Source organism: Staurois parvus, unplaced genomic scaffold (assembly GCF_062004578.1).
Source record: "Staurois parvus isolate SC_StPar_1 unplaced genomic scaffold, SC_StPar_1.0 ptg000715l, whole genome shotgun sequence".
Lineage (NCBI taxonomy): Eukaryota > Metazoa > Chordata > Amphibia > Anura > Ranidae > Staurois > Staurois parvus.
Genome location: NW_028318511.1, coordinates 5,891,714 through 5,909,091, shown reverse-complemented (window position 1 = coordinate 5,909,091; position 17,378 = coordinate 5,891,714). Strand labels below are relative to the sequence as shown.

Here is a 17,378-nt window from a genome sequence, read left to right as displayed (position 1 = left end):
GATGGTCTGAAGTTTAGCTGATTCCAACTGAAATTCAAGTCATTTTGTGACCCTGCGAACACCACCAGGCTCAACAAAAGTTGATTTAAATTCGACTGAGCTAGGTAGAAAAGTGTCAGCCAAACAGTTACAGCATCCTATCCAATGCAGTCAGTGTTCATGTATTCAGGCAGCCATGGGTGCTGCAGCTGCCTGAATACAATAGCAATAGAGAGTCCTCCATCCACACTGTTTAGCATAATTGTAAGAAACATTCTTCTTGAGAGTGCATCTGACAAAAGGTGTATAATATTATGCTGTAGATAATACTCTATTGGTTCAACTCGATGGATTTGTCTCTTTTTTCAACCTATCCATGTAACTACAGTCAGGTTCATAAATATTGGGACATTGACACAATTCTAACATTTTTGGCTCTATACACCACCACAATGGATTTGAAATGAAACGAACAAGATGTGCTTTAACTACAGACTGTCAGCTTTAATTTGAGGGTATTTACATCCAAATCAGGTGAACAGTGTAGGAATTACAACAGTTTGCATATGTGCCTCCCACTTGTTAAGGGACCAAAAGTAATGGGACAATTGGCTTCTCAGCTGTTCCATGGCCAGGTGTGTGTTATTCCCTCATTATCCCAATTACAATGAGCAGATAAAATGTCCAGAGTTCATTTCAAGTGTGCTATTTGCATTTGGAATCTGTTGCTGTCAACTCTCAAGATGAGATCCAAAGAGCTGTCACTATCAGTGAAGCAAGCCATCATTAGGCTTAAAAAACAAAACAAACCCATCAGACAGATAGCAAAAACATTAGGCGTGGCCAAAACAACTGTTTGGAACATTCTTAAAAAGAAGGAACGCACCGGTGAGCTCAGGAACACCAAAATACCCGGAAGACCACGGAAAACAACTGTGGTGGATGACCGAAGAATTCTTTCCCTGGTGAAGAAAACACCCTTCACAACAGTTGGCCAGATCAAGAACACTCTCCAGGAGGTAGGTGTATGTGTGTCAAAGTCAACAATCAAGAGAAGACTTCACCAGAGTGAATACAGAGGGTTCATCACAAGATGTAAACCATTGGTGAGCCTCAAAAACAGGAAGGCCAGATTAGAGTTTGCCAAACGACATCTAAAAAAGCCTTCACAGTTCTGGAACAACATCCTATGGACAGATGAGACCAAGATCAACTTGTACCAGAGTGATGGGAAGAGAAGAGTATGGAGAAGGAAAGGAACTGCTCATGATCCTAAGCATACCACCTCATCAGTGAAGCATGGTGGTGGTAGTGTCATGGCGTGGGCATGTATGGCTGCCAATGGAACTGGTTCTCTTGTATTTATTGATGATGTGACTGCTGACAAAAGCAGCAGGATGAATTCTGAAGTGTTTCGGGCAATATTATCTGCTCATAATCAGCCAAATGCTTCAGAACTCATTGGACGCCGCTTCACAGTGCAGATGGACAATGACCCAAAGCATACTGCAAAAGCAACCAAAGAGTTTTCTAAGGGTAAGAAGTGGAATGTTATGCAATGGCCAAGTCAATCACCTGACCTGAATCCGACTGAGCATGCATTTCACTTGCTGAAGACAAAACTGAAGGGAAAATGCCCCAAGAACAAGCAGGAACTGAAGACAGTTGCAGTAGAGGCCTGGCAGAGCATCACCAGGGATGAAACCCAGCTTCTGGTGATGTCTATGCGTTCCAGATTTCAGGCTGTAATTGACTGCAAAGGATTTGCAACCAAGTATTAAAAAGTGAAAGTTTGATTTATGATTATTATTCTGTCCCATTACTTTTGGTCCCTTAACAAGTGGGAGGCACATATGCAAACTGTTGTAATTCCTACACCGTTCACCTGATTTGGATGTAAATACCCTCAAATTAAAGCTGACAGTCTGCAGTTAAAGCACATCCTGTTCATTTCATTTCAAATCTATTGTGGTGGTGTATAGAGCCAAAAATGTTAGAATTGTGTCGATATACCAATATACAGTCAGGTCCATAAATATTGGGACAACAGATCATCTAGTACTAATCTGAAGAAAGCATTTTGCCTGTCTTAATGTAGATGAGTAAATTCCACTTAATGTACAAAATATGAGATTTGGTTATTGCCCCTTTCACACGAGGTGGAAACCAATTTGCTGAGCAGGGGATCTGTCCAGTGATCCCCTACTGATCAGAGTAGAGTGGGTGGGTGACAGGTCCATTGTCCACTCAGTTTATGCAGAGAGGACACAACCTGCTGTGCTCTATGGGCAGTTGGGTTTAAACAAACCGCCTGTCCGTTTACACCGGACTACCCTCCGATCTGACCCACCTAGACAGAGGGAGATGGATCCCCTTCCTTTTTTTTTTTTTAGTGGACTGGATTTGATGTAGATGGGTGTAAACAGACACAAGTGTTTTTACACCCGCCGGTCCATTGGAATACACGGACCATCCAATCAGGTCCGCCTGAAAAACTGACAGACAGACCTGATCGGATCGCCCTTGTCAAAGGGGCCTAAGTGTGCAAATAAAATTTGCTGGAACAAAAGGCATGCCTGATAACTGAAAGAAACAGTCGCTAGTGGTGTGATCAGATGACAGTACAGTTTTCACAGCAAGATACATCATCCTAGAAGCGGAATCACCTGAAACATTCAGGTGTAGTTAAGGCAAATAGCAGTAATTATGCTGACAAATAAATACATAAAACACGCTGTATTGACCATATGCTGGTTTTATGTGACAGTAATTTTATTGGCAAACCACAGCAGCTATGTTTAAATTTGAGGTAGAAAGACAACGTTTTGGGACCAAAAAGGTCCACGGGGTGAAAAAACATTTTGCTTCAATTTCCCTGTATCAACCAATTAGATACATGAAAAAAATATATATATATTGTGTATAGAAGGCAGTATATGTTAGTAAATATAATAGCTGTAATAGTTAAGAAGAACATTAACAACATCAAATAATAAAGCTGTACAAACAAAAATAAATAAAGAAAATAGAAATTTGCATTTTAAGATGCTGATTTTGTACAAAGGTTTTATAATTCCAGTGCTAAAAGAAAAAAAAAACAAAACAAAAAATGGCATAGAGCATTTCTATAAAATAAAAATACAAGGGCCACAATTATCAGCGTCTGAAGGAAGGCTACTTTTAATCTGTGGTAACTCATACCAGCTATTTGGATCCTTTTGTTTTTTTTCCCCACACTGCTTGGACTGGACAGAATCCTGTCTATGTGGGCAATGCATACTGTCAATGATTTCCCCTCAAGCAAAGCTCACTCAAGAAGTGTGTGAAATAGAAAAAGAAGGGTGTTATCCATAGTGGCCATACTTATACAATTTTGGGGCTGGTTCACACCAGATCTGCACTACAACGCAGGGCCGCTGGTGTGTGATGTGTAGCAAGTCTCTGCACAGCAGTATATTGCAACACACTGCAATAAAAGGATGTGTGCATAATGTCATCACAGCTCACACCAACGCAGTGCATTGATGTGAACAGTCCTTATAAAAGCATGGCTCTTTTTTTGTCTTATAGTGCAACACCACCACGACAGCACCCTGCCAAATTGTAACAATACAGCCGGACAGGGCTGTACACTTGGCGCAGCCTCAATGTTCCGATTCACAGCCACGTCATTTTTAACTCGGGGTGCAGAGTTTGACAGGCAGCATCCCCTGCCGAACTCCCCCACTGAGCTCCATGGGGCTGCAAAGCAACCGTAAGCTGAAAGCTCAGCTTGCAGTTACAGAATGGTCTTGCAATGTAAAACTGCTGTTCAGCAATTTAAAAATAAAATTATTAAAAAAACAAATAAAAACAACAAAAAACAAACAAAAAAAAAACCACAGGTGTTCAGGAGATGGCAGTAGCACCTCCTGAACATTTGTCGGCTTCTGCTATACCGCCCTCTGAAAAACAATCCACATACTGATCTGCACATCACTTTTCAGTTGCAGAAAGCAGTACCACAAGTCAGAAAGAAGCCTCGCTTTCTATTCTTCAAGATACCATACACCAGGCCCAGTTATCAATAAATCAAAACTTGTTTCTATAATTATGAAGAAGAGGGCACATATATATTGGTGCCCATCTATGATAAAGACTTTGCATTGACTAACTTTATTACCTTATTTAAAAAATAAAGATTCAGCCCAAATCCAGCCAAAGCTGCAGCACGGAAAGATCAGAACTTCTATCAGGTTTGATCTGTTTTCTGTGCCCCAACTTGAAATATTTCCTCAGGGATTTTATCTCTGTGACACCAGGACATGAAATTTGGAGGGGGGTCACTGGCACAGGGAAGGCACAGACAATAATAAAACCCCCACAGAGGTAACCTTTCTTAGTTCTACTACAAATGTTGTTTTTGTGGCTGTTCGCCGATCGGAGAGATTTCGTATTACTTCCTGTCGCCACAACAGGAAGGAAGGGGAAAATCTCTTTGAGGTTTGGTTCACATCTGTGCTGGTGGTGCAGCTGCAGATCCACATGAAAATCCATGCAGCTGCACCACCTGCACAGAGGAATGCGGACCCGCGGGCGGGTGCCATTAGCTCTCATGGCAAGGCACCGGCAATGGAAAACACAAACGTACTGGGAACCAAGGTTCCCGTGCGGGCTGCGTTTTCATAAGTGCAGGGACTTCTTCCCTGTGTGTCCTGGGGCACGGGAGTCCATTCAAATGAATGGGCTCTTGTGCCTGCGCAAAACGTGGCCCGCATGGCTGCATATATGTGAACCAGGGCTAAAGGGGACACAGGCAACAATAAAACCATGACAGAGGTTTCAATCCTTCCCCATCATTTACAATACCAAATTAAAGTTTTGGCTGGAGTTATGACAAAGTCTAGCTGAAATCGAAGTCATGCTGATCGCACCTTCAATACCTCATTCAGAGTATTCTATGCAAGAAAATCTACATACTTTCCCATCTTAATCAACAACACATATGTTTATGTAAGCCACAGCAGACCTGCAAGGAAAGGGTTTAAACATAATAAAAGTAGTATATTATTGTGCAGAGGTAAAGCTGTGTAACAAATGTAACTGTAATGCATACTTTTTTTATTATCCTGAATTCAAGAAATCACGTAAGGTGGCAACACACTAAACAATAAGAATGTACAATTGTTATAAATCTTCTTTAGATTTACCAAAATCACTTAATGAGGATAAACCTCCCATCCACTATGCAGTGCCTCCCTGCACTACATAGTGGAGATTGTACATTCAGACTGTATAGTGGTCAGCCCAAGACTGAGTTACTAAAGTTGAGAATCTTCACTCAAATATTCGCCTCACTTATCCAATCATGTGAAGTATATTCCCGGTTATTTTATCTGCACATCACTGGGTATGCAGATTGAACAGGAACCTGCTTATCACAAGATAAAATCATTGATGTGAATATTCAGTTTATTGAGTTAGGTTCACACCTAAGCGTTTTGAAGAAACACAGTACAGTCCATTTAACATGATTTCCTATGCGACAGGTTCAAATCTCTGCGTTTTCACCCAGTGCATTTTTTTTGGAAAGGGTCAAGGACTTTTTTGAATGCAAAATGTTGTGTTTTTGGTTCTATAGGCTTCAATGGGAACACTGCAGGAAAGCATGTACTGTGATTTTGCGGCGTTTTTGATGCGTTTTGTGTTTAATTTTTCTTGTTGCTAGGCAAATCTAGCCAGGTGTAAAATGGACTCTGCCTCTGACGTGGTCCTCCCAAACAGAAGAGGACACAGTCCACCTCCATTTATTTTAGTGGGCCTGATCGGAACCCAGAGGTAGGCGGGTATAAATGGACACAAGTCTGTTTACACTCGCCGGTCCACAGGAATGCATGGACCATCCAATCAGGTCTGAAAAACAGACAGGTGTACCTGATCGGATCGCCCATGTGAAAGGGCCCTAAGTAAATCAACTTGTCTTTTCTGCTCTGAGACTCTGACCACTTCAGATGAAGCAAGGTTACAGACTCTGACTTCACATCTCCCACACCACAATGTACCATGCTACAGACAGAGCACGTTTGTGTTGTGATAACACAAGTTACACGTTTTGGCGCATTGAGGAGCCATTTATTTGTTGTAGTGATGTCCAATTTAAGACGTGATGGCAGCCTAGTAAAAATGAATGTGCAACCTTAACCAATGCAGGTTAACATGCACTGATGTAAATAGGCCATTACAAAAATTAAATATTGTTGGAGTACATTTTACTTGCTGTAGTTCTGCAAAACTAAAAATGCACAGTGACTGGAATTGTCAACACTACCACGTCTGTCAGCCTTCTGAAGTCGTTTAACATGCCATACCCTCTTAAAACCCAATCGTAACCTAAGCTTAATAAAAATGATTTTTACTGTATTGTAAAGTATATATAGGCTGATGCAAGGCAAGTATACATAAGACTATCTTTAGGATGTGTCCAACCTGACAACATCCGTGATAGAAAAAAAAAAATATGAACATTATTAAGTGGGTTTTATGAGGCTGGAGAGACATTTTGATTAAGATAATACATTTGTACTAATTAAGCTGCTTTGGGGCATGTTATAGGGACCTTTATACCTACATGCCTAAGGAGCCCTTCTGCCAAGGATTTCCTACATACCACTGCAGGAACCCAACTGTAATCACAATAATGGAATCAAATTCTAGAACTGAATGATTCCACAGAGCCACAGACAGGCAAATATCCCAGAGAATAAAGAGCAGAGAGATATCTACTTATCCTCAAACAAGAAGCCTGAATGCCGGGACTCACAATACTCTCTTAATGGTAATAACGGCAGAAGTTGTACTTAGAAACAAAGATCAGGCCGCTCGCACACTTTATCTGTAGATTTAGCATATATATATAGAACTTGCTGGTTTTAGTAATAGTAAATATGTACCATTAAATTTACCACTAAACTTTTGAACATTTTCTGTGTGAACAAATTAAACACACCTGATCTTACTTAATGAAATGATACCCAATACCTTGTATCCTCCTACTCATTATCAGTTGCATTGCTGTGTTGACTTCTAACACCTTATGATGACCCATTTATTAGCCACAACATATCTCCTTATTATTAACACTGTTATTTCAGAGATTTGTTTGTGGTTAGCTGAATCTGGTCCCAAAAGACCATACAACACAATCTCTAATGGCACCATCTTGTTTAAACTTCACTGGCATTTTCCAATGATGGATAATACAGCCCCCCAAAAAACTGGCCAGGCTGTATTTAGAACACCATTTCACCTCAAAAATATTAAAAACCTATAGGTGATCTTGGTAAAATAACCACTGAATAATAAGGTCCTTATCCAGGTCTTTGGTATCCATATTTTGCTATGGCCATCATGGTGCTTCCAAGCTGTTTGGTTTGGTCACCTCTACCATTAGCAGACTGTTAGGATCCATGGAAAGCTCAGGATGCTGTGGCTGTTGATGGTGGTAGAGTGTTGCCTGCATATCCACATTGATGCAGAACAGTCCAGGTATCAGTTGCCTCTGATATTCCTCCCATTTCTGCATCATGTCCATTAAGGAGGTATTGCTCCTAATCCACCTGGGCAAAGACTCACTGCCTCCAAAGACCAAGGGAACAGGAAGGCTCTGAGATCTCCTGAGCTCCAAATGGTAGTAGAGCCTACAATAAAAAAAAATGTGTGATAATAAGATATTAAAATTGCATTTCCCTTAGAAGTTCTAGATAAAACATGATCCTTTTCAAGGAGGGTCACCTTTCTGAAGGACATATGGACGTATTAGCAGATTTCATCAAAAGATATCTCCTACACTCATTTTATTCTCGTCCCCCATCTCCCCTTTCTTTAGAGATGACTGAATTTGCACTTCTTATTGCTTTTTGGATAATAACACTATATCGACTTTCAATAACAGATTATAAAATTGGATGTTATTGGTGATTGATAAAGGTTTACATTCCACAATAATTTACAATTCTCATGTGATTTAAAAAACTTTATTGAGAAAAAGAGTAAACGCCAGGGTCCATGGGCTTTTGTTCCCATCAGAAATGCCTCTCTCTCCCAAGTCAATGGAAATGCAGATACATCTTGAAGCTGGTGGATGCAAGTCAGAAGGAGGTCAACTAAAGACCAAATGCACCTGTCAGTAAGCGGTAGAGCTCTTGCACAGGGGATACTTGAAACTGTTCACCGTAATTGCTACCATTTATCTTCTGCCCAGAAAGCCCAAGTATAGCGTGTAGTCTGTCATTACAACAAATGGTATCATGTAGGGCTCCATTCACATTTAAGCAGTTCCAGATTGAGATAAAAATTGCCACAAAAAACTTGAAATGTACATCTGGGTGCTATCCAAAGTCATCACAAACACAATGCGATTTTCCCGTGATAGTTGCATGGCAAAACATGAAAGAATCGTGGCAAAAACAATGTGTAAAAATACGCCTGGCTCAGGGCCAAAATTTGTTCCAAATGGGCTGCCCTAGGCGTGACATGCAAAATCATGTAAAAATCGCCCACACAAAATCGCAAGCTCTACGTTAAGTGTGAACAGGGCCTTAATGACAGCCTGTATGCTGCACTGGGGCTACCTGGAAGGAGAAAATATGCCAGGCATTATGCTCAATGGCCTTAAACAGCCTGCATGCAAGACCCATAAATGATCTCAGAAACGTCTCAAACTAATGTGAAATGCAACGCACCGAAACACATACTGCACTTGCGCATTGACACAAGCCGAAAGCCCTTCAACACAGGACCTAAGGAGATTTGTAGATTCCAAATAGCAAGCAGCAGTGGTGTGTATGAACCCACAGCGACCACTCGCAGTTAACTGTTCATTAGTTTGCTCATTCTAAGTTGCTAAAAGGTGATTTTTGATGGCTATTGATGGCTTCCTGATCATGGCTCTCTGCCCTAGATGAGAACAGTATGTGCAGAGAATAAAGCCAATAACATTTTATACAACAATAAACATTTAATATGATGTTGGTCAAATGAAAAACCTGGAGACAAGTTTACTGCCCATATCCTGTCTTAACTATGGGCCCAAAAGAAGACTGCATTCAAATACAAAGAAACTTTTGATGGTTGAACAGATTTGATAATTAATTGTTTGAGATATATCTTGTTTTGATACAAACATATGCATGGACTTCAGTCTGTACTGGCTTTAAGTCAGTTTAGCTGGTCACTGGATTACGGTCAACATCAGGTCATAAAAACACAGCACATTTTACCTATTCTACAAGTAAATCCTTCTGCAGCAGTTGACGTAAGCCCTGTAATTTTATTAAACCCTTCTGTCTTTGATTGCTTTCCCTGCCACATGAAACCTGGGTTTATGGGCTTATAATATCACTGAAATAACATCCCTCCTAAGTGAGACTAATATCAGGAGGATAAAGCTGAGAACGTTTGAGAACTTGGTTCCTGGTTTATTCCTGCACCTTGTACAATGCAAATGTGTGTTTCTCCTACTAGTATTTCATGTAAAAGATAGTCTTATGTTATACACATAGGGGATGTCATCCTAAATAACAGATTATGATATAGTTATTCATGAACATCAGGTCCCTCTAGAGATCACATGCGCCCCCCCCCCACAACAGTTTCTATAACCTAACACTAACTCTCCTTGTAACCCTAACATTCAAGCAACCACTGTCATGTACGATCATGAACTGGGTATGCAGTATATTTTATTCTATATCTATTTTACATTATTGCTTTATTTTATTACAAGTACTTCTATAGCGCTGTCAATTTATGCTGCGCTTTACAAACACACACACACACACACACAGTACAATCACATCATCGTTTTATGCATTGTGTGTAATAAAATTAGTCAGTGTATTCAGTGTTGTAAGATGTCAGGCTTAGAGCGACACCTGCTGTCTATAATATGAAACATCCAAAAGTTTGTAATAATGAGAACATCCAGATGGGAGAAGGGAGTAGTTAAAGCGGACCTCCACCCAAAAGGGCAAGTTCCGCTTTAAGCCTTTGTCCCCCGCTCCCCATTAAAGATTGGCACCTTTGGGGAGCAGGTATCCAAATTTGACAAGATACCCGCTCCCACTTCTGCTGTGATCGCCTAGGCGATTGGAAGCGGACGTCGTCCTCCCCCCCCCGTAGTCTTCTGGGACACGTGACAGGTGCCAGAAGACTATGGGGCCATTTACAAAGCGCAATGCGCAGTGGGCACCAGGCTGTGAAGCCACAAGCTGTCACAGCCGGGTGCCCACACTGAAGATGCCGGCGTGAGGGAGAGAAGACGGCCGATGAAACCAGCCATGGTGAGGACACAGCTGGACCGAGAGACAGGCAAGTGTCTGTATTTTAAAAGTCAGCAGCTACAGTGGGGATCGAAAGTTTGGGCACCCCAGCTAAAAATTTGTATTAATGTGCATAAAGAAGCCAAGGAAAGATGGAAAAATCTCCAAAAGGCATCAAATTACAGATTAGACATTCTTATAATATGTCAACAAAAGTTAGATTTTATTTCCATCATTTACACTTTCAAAATAACCGAAAACAAAAAAATGGCATCTGCAAAAGTTTGGGCACCCTGCAGAATTTATAGCATGCACTGCCCCCTTTGCAAAGCTGAGACCTGCCAGTGTCATGGATTGTTTTCAATCATCATCTGGGAAGACCAGGTGATGTAAATCTCAAAGGTTTTAAATGCCCAGACTCATCTGACCTTGCCCCAACAATCAGCACCATGGGTTCTTCTAAGCAGTTGTCTAGAAAACTGAAACTGAAAATAGTTGACGCTCACAAAGCTGGAGAAGGCTATAAGAAGATAGCAAAGCGTTTTCAGATGTCAATATCCTCTGTTCGGAATGTAATTAAGAAATGGCAGTCATCGGGAACAGTGGAAGTTAAAGCAAGATCTGGAAGACCAAGAAAAATATCAGACAGAACAGCTTGCAGGATTGTGAGAAAAACAATTCAAAACCCCCGTTTGACTGCACGATCCCTCCAGAAAGATCTGGCAGACACTGGAGTTGTGGTACACTATTCCACTATAAAGAGATACTTGTACAAATATGGTCTTCATGGAAGAGTCATCAGAAGAAAACCTCTTCTACGTCCTCACCACAAAAATCATCGTTTGAACTTTGCAAATGAACATATAGACAAGCCTGATGCATTTTGGAAACAAGTTCTGTGGACCGATGAGGTTAAAATTGAACTTTTTGGCCGGAATGAGCAAAGGTATGTTTGGAGAAGAAGGGGCACAGAATTTAATGAAAAGAACCTCTGTCCAACTGTTAAGCATGGGGTTGGATCAATCATGCTTTGGGGTTGTGTTGCAGCCAGTGGCACAGGGAACATCTCACGAGTAGAAGGAAAAATGGATTCAATAAAATTTCAGCAAATTTTGGATGGTAACTTGATGCCATCTGTGAAAAAGCTGAAGTTAAAGAGAGGATGGCTTCTACAAATGGATAATGATCCTAAACACACCTCAAAATCCACGGGGGATTACATCAAGAGGCGTAAACTGAAGGTTTTGCCATGGCCTTCACAATCTCCTGACCTCAACATAATTGAAAATCTATGGATAGACCTTAAAAGAGCAGTGCGTGACAGACAGCCCAGAAATCTCAAAGAACTGGAAGACTTTTGTAAGGAAGAATGGGCAAAGATACCTCAAACAAGAATTGAAAGACTCTTGGCTGGCTACAAAAAGCGTTTACAAGCTGTGATACTTGTCAAAGGGGGCAGTACAAGATATTAACTCTGCAGGGTGCCCAAACTTTTGCAGACGCCATTTTTTTGTTTTCTGTTATTTTGAAAGTGTAAATGATGGAAATAAAATCTAACATTTGTTGACATATTATAAGAATGTCTAATCTGTAATTTGATGCCTTTTGGAGATTTTTCCATCTTTCCTTGGCTTCTTTATGCACATTAATACAAATTTTTAGCGGGGGTGCCCAAACTTTCGATCCCCACTGTACAGTTGCCCTTCTCCTTTGTCGCAGAGTTTGACTGACAGCAGCAGGAGCCATTGGCTACTGCTACGATCAATTTGTCCATTGAGGAGGGACAGAGACGTATTAAGGCAAAAAAACTTCAGCCTTTACAATCACTTTAAGGCTGCTTTCACACGGAGGAGTTTTTGAAGCATTTTTGCGTTAAAAAAAAAAAGCCTGAAAAGCTCAAGAAAACTGCTTCCCTGTGTATGTGAATATATCTCCAAGATTGTAAGCTCCAAGGAGCAGGGCCCTCGAACCCCTCATGTATCGCATTGCATTGTTACTGTACTGTTTCATGTACTGTCTCCCATTATAATGTACAGCGCTGAGAAAACCTTTGGCACTATATAAAATACTGTATAATAATAATAATATCTATGTATGTTTTCACACGGAGACATTTGCGGTGCAGTGTAAACTCCTGCTTGCAGCAGCTTTGAGACATGTTTGGGGAGCTAAAAAAATGCCTCTTCCTATTGAAATGAACGGTAACTGCCTCAAAAACACTCCAAAAACGTTTAAAACCAATCCACAAAACGCACTGCACATGTGCGAAGGTCTGTCAGGGTTCCCACTGACAGCTGAATGTAAAAGAAAGAATTGCCAGCAATTAAAAAACTGCATGGGGTCCCTCCCAAAATACATACCATACTCTTATTTGAGCATGCAGCCTGGGCCACGGGGACAAGGGCCTCTTCCCCACAACCCTGAGCTGTGGTTGAGGGGGTCTGCGGGCAGGGGGGGTTTATTGGAATCTGGAAGCCCCCCTTTAGCAAGGGGGCCCCCAAATCCCCCCCCCATGTGAAATAGTATGGGGTACATGGTACCGCTACCCATTCACGAAAAACCCACCCAAAAAACTAGTGTGAAAAAAGACAGGAGACAGTCTTTGACAAGTCATTTATTAAAAGAAGGAAAATAAAAGAATGTCCCCAAAGTAGATACAACGTCAATCACGATGCCCGCCACTGCCAGGTTAAAAAAAAAAAAAAAAAAAAAAGGCTCCGCTCCGAACGCTGGCTCCTAACCGTCTGACTTCTCTGCTGGCTTGACAGTTCTTAAATATGTAAGGCTCGCTGCCACCTGGTAACATCACCCGCGTGACCCTGCCCCCGTGCAACATCATCGATTGGGGCATGCTGGGTCAATTATGTCATACAGGGGCGGGCTCACATACATGATGGCCTCGCTCTTTACATATTTAAGAACTGTCAAGTCAGTGGAGCCTTCTTTTTTTTTTTTCTTTTTTCCGGTCGTCGGCAGCGGGCATCGTGGTTAACGTTGGATCTACTTCTGGGGGACATTTTTGTTTTCCTTCTTTTAATAAAAGGACTTGTCAAAGACTGTCTTTTTTCACACTACACTTTTTTTGTGAATGGGAAGCGGTACCATGTACTCGATACACATGCACGGGGGGGGGTATCTGGGGGCCCCCTTTGGGGGACTCCAGATTCCGATAAGTCCCCCCTCGCCCGCAGACCCCTACAACCACAGCCCAGGAATGTGGGGAGGAGGCCCTTGTCCCCATGATGCTTTGGGGGGGGTATAGCCTCCTCCACCCCAAAGTACCCCCCCCCCCCATATTGAGGGCATGTGGCCCGGTATGGTTCGGGGGGGTTGCTCGCTCGTCTCCCCCCCCTTTCCTGACTTGCCGGGCTCAGATAAGGGTCTGGTATGGATATTTTGGGGGGGACCCCACGCCGTCTTATTTTTTAATTGCCAGCAATTCTTTCTTTTACAATCAGCTGTCAGTGGGGAGCCCGCTGACAGCTGAAACATGAACACATGCTTTTCACTACTAAAATACTGCATGACTTGATAAAATAACTCATGTAGTATTTTAGTAGCGTTTTTTTTAGTGAATTCAAATGTGCAAATCTGCCCAATTTGAGCTACAAAAGTAAGTCACATGTCCAGGATGTTCCGCTTGAAAAATGCCTCAAAAAACGCTAGTCATTTTTCAAGCGTTTTTGAGGCGAATCAGTGTGAAAGCAGCCCAAGTACTGAAATGGATTATTGGTTTTACTTGTTCATCTAAAAATAAATGTTCATACAGTTTTACACTATGAAAATCTCCTTTTTCAGATCTCCTCTGGGATGGAATGCCTATGTGGCATGCTGGACAAGTACATGGATATATAAAGCAGTGTGGGTTGCCATTATCATTAGCTCAAGCACTTTCCGACCCTACGTTTTCACAAATGGGTCCACATAATCCAGTGACTGAATTTCTGAGGATGACACTTTGGTGAATTGTATAATTTGTCTCCACTCTGAGAATAAGTATGGAAAAATCAGGGATCTTTTTTTTCTATTTTGGTTTGGACAACTCTATGGACTATCAGGATATCATGCACCATGTGGATATGTGATGATTATTGCATTGGGGGAGATATATATATATATATATATATATATATATATATATATATATATATATATATATATATGTTTATTTTATGATTCATAACGATTTTATGCCCAGTATGTATATATAAAATTGCTGATTTTAGTAACACATTAATTTATTTTTCATTGTTAAACTCGCGTGTTAACTCACATACGGCCGTATATATACACACACAATAAGGCTGCAGCAAGCACTTTTAAGTCTGCCAGTCAAACTCATCCATTGAGATCAATGGAACCGCACCATAACTGCAAGCCAAATGCTTGGCCTGCAATATAATAAAAAACAAAACAACACACACACATTTTTTTTTTTAGCTAGGGGTCTTTGTAGTGCAAGGCACTTTATATTTTCCATTTTGTTATTTTTTGTTATCTCACTGATAATAAACCTCAGTTTAGGGGTTGTTTATGCAAGCATGGAACTATTACAATATATACATGTGTATACCTGGCTGATATGTGACTGCCCAGCTTCTTCTTAGCTTTCCTAAGAATATAGCGACATACTTTGCGCGTCTGATCTTTAATCCACCGAATATCCTCGGGCACATCAGGAAGCCATTCCAAAAGTCTAAAATAAAAAAAGAAAAACCTAGAACATTATTAAAGTCAACACCCTGATGTAATGTTTCTTTATCTGCTGTCCAACAAAGTTCAATCAACTTTCAGCTCAATATTCTATAGTGCAGTGCTAGTTCTTCCAGCAGCAACAATACATCAGTTGGATTGTGCCAATATTATTGTAACACAATATCCTCTTTGCCGTAATCAGATTGATTTTCCAAAAGAAAAAGAAAAAGAAAAAAAAAAAAAAAAAAAAAAAAAAAAAGGGAGGTCACACTGAACTGTGTGCCAAATAATTGATCTAGTCTTTTACATATTCCAAACAAGGTTTATGTACATTACAAGAAATTAGGGCTATGTTGCTAGAGCTCTTACGTGCACTTTAGCAAAGCAGTATACATGTTCCTACCATACATAAACGAATTTCTGGTAAATGCTATAAAAGGATATAGGTCTCCAGGGATATATTTAATGCTTCAAAATCTCTGCTGAGGACATTTAGCTGGGCACACCAAAATGTACTTCATAGATCTGCATGTTGGTCTTATTTCTGCCTCCCAGTATAGGGACACCACTCTGTTGCAGCTCTTCTTCCTTCCTGCAGGTGTCAGTATCCAACTATGGAGATACAGTACTTCAATCCCTGCAGCTACACACAAGAGGAATAGTGGCTGCCACAGATACACAAAAATAATGTGGAAATTAGAACAGCCCTAAAAGTGAAGCATAGAGCTCTAGTTAATGAAATTATATTAACGAACTCAATCACCATAGCTTGTTTTGTAGATGTGTGTTTTTCTGTAAGAAAAGGCAACACTTGCATTAAAAATGGTAAAAATTCCAGTCTGATAATTACCTGACTGTGAACGACACTGCAGATTCCAGAGGTAAAGTGTATGGTAGCATCAATGCAGATGCCAAGCGTACAGGCAACAGATTAGATATTGATAGGAATACACTGCGCTTCTCTGTACAGGCCTCCAGTAGTGCTGAAAAGACAGAAAGAATTTGTTCTCTATATAGAAGCAACATCTGCATCACAGTATTACTTGATCGGTAAGTCTGAATTGCCATCTTCGTGTCCAGTCCCATGTGGGAAGGACTGTTTAACCAGTGGTGTTGGAATCAAATCCCCAATTCAGTCTCCTTTAAAAATGTCATCTTATGTATCCACTCATCCTTTTTTAACCCTGTGTGAACTTCACATTAGCTGCTGTTTTAGCATGCAGTCTGGTGTATGTTTTGATAGGCAGTGCAATGAACTGACTCAATGCATTGCACTTACATTTCTTTTGGGAGTGTACAAGGGTAGTAAAGCACAGTAGTGCAACGTGGTGGAGTGACCTGCAGATCCTACCAAATTCTCTGTAGAACAATGCAACATGTCTGCAGTTTTCTACATCGCACATCTTGCCAGCACTGGCGTGTGAATGCGGCACAAAGGAAAACAATAGCAGCAGTTTCAGGAGTTTTGAGTGCAGAAAAACACCAGTCACCATACAGTGTGAACAGTCCCCTTTATAGGTACCATTTTTTTCAGTTTTGCATAGCAGTTATGTACTGTCATGTTGAGTTTTACTGATTATTTTCTTCCGCACCTACCCCCTCCCATTTTATAATTTGTCACACTAGAAGTGACCTATTAATAATGTATAAATCTATGACTCTTTTTGGTAAATTGTAAAGGAGTTTAATGTCATCCTTACCTTGATTGAGTCTCTGAGGGAGATGCTCAAACACATGTGCCTCAGCCTCCTCCACCACAGAGTTTTCTGTAGATTCTTCCTTCACCTCATTGTTCTCCTCATTCTGATTGGGTGGACTGGCAGCAGGTTGCAGGGCAAGATACCCCATAGGCTGTGGTCGGTTAAGTAGTCCTGTTGAAATAAGATACAGTATAATATTACTATGCACTTACAATGGCAACAAAAAACAAGGAATTTTGACTTCCCTGTAAATTCCATTCAGTATCTGGGAGAAGGTACAGGATGCAGGCAAAGTATTCAGAAACCCGGTGACATCCCCAAGCAATAAATAAGAAGGATGGACTACAATTAGGCAAACAGAACGTTGTCAGCAAGCCCAACAACAAGAAGGGTCAACCGATCCAACTTCAAGATGCCCCTGTAAGAACCTTGCGGCCGAAAGCTGCATCTGCAGACAATTTAATGTCCACCTGGTAAAACTTTGAACAGGTATTAACAGAGGAACGGGTGGTGGCCTTACAAAGCTGGACTACAGAGGCCTGGTGCTGGAAAGCCCAGGAAACTCCCACTGATCTGGTAGACTGGTCATGTAAAAGTGAAGATGTGTCCTTTGGAATGTAAGCTCTGTTGATCAGAGTTCTTAACCATTGAGTGATGGTAGACTTGGAAGAAGGGGGTCCCTTGCGAGGTATCCTGAGAACAGGAC

General features: G+C 41.0%; 1 protein-coding gene across 2 annotated transcripts in view; it reads right to left on the bottom strand.

Moving 5' to 3' along the window:
• Window positions 1-2,730: 2,730 nt before the first annotated feature.
• PNPLA2 (patatin like domain 2, triacylglycerol lipase) overlaps window positions 2,731-17,378 on the bottom strand; it is a 76,172-nt gene continuing 61,524 nt past the window's right edge. For both annotated transcript variants that reach the window (XM_089653554.1, XM_089653555.1), the window contains exons 7-10: window positions 16,673-16,843; window positions 15,823-15,955; window positions 14,851-14,973; window positions 2,731-7,655 (exon numbers count right to left, since the gene is read on the bottom strand). In XM_089653554.1, coding sequence (XP_089509680.1) covers window positions 7,364-7,655; window positions 14,851-14,973; window positions 15,823-15,955; window positions 16,673-16,843 — 719 coding nt within the window. In that variant the 3' untranslated portion in view covers window positions 2,731-7,363. The remainder of the gene's footprint in view (window positions 7,656-14,850; window positions 14,974-15,822; window positions 15,956-16,672; window positions 16,844-17,378) is intronic.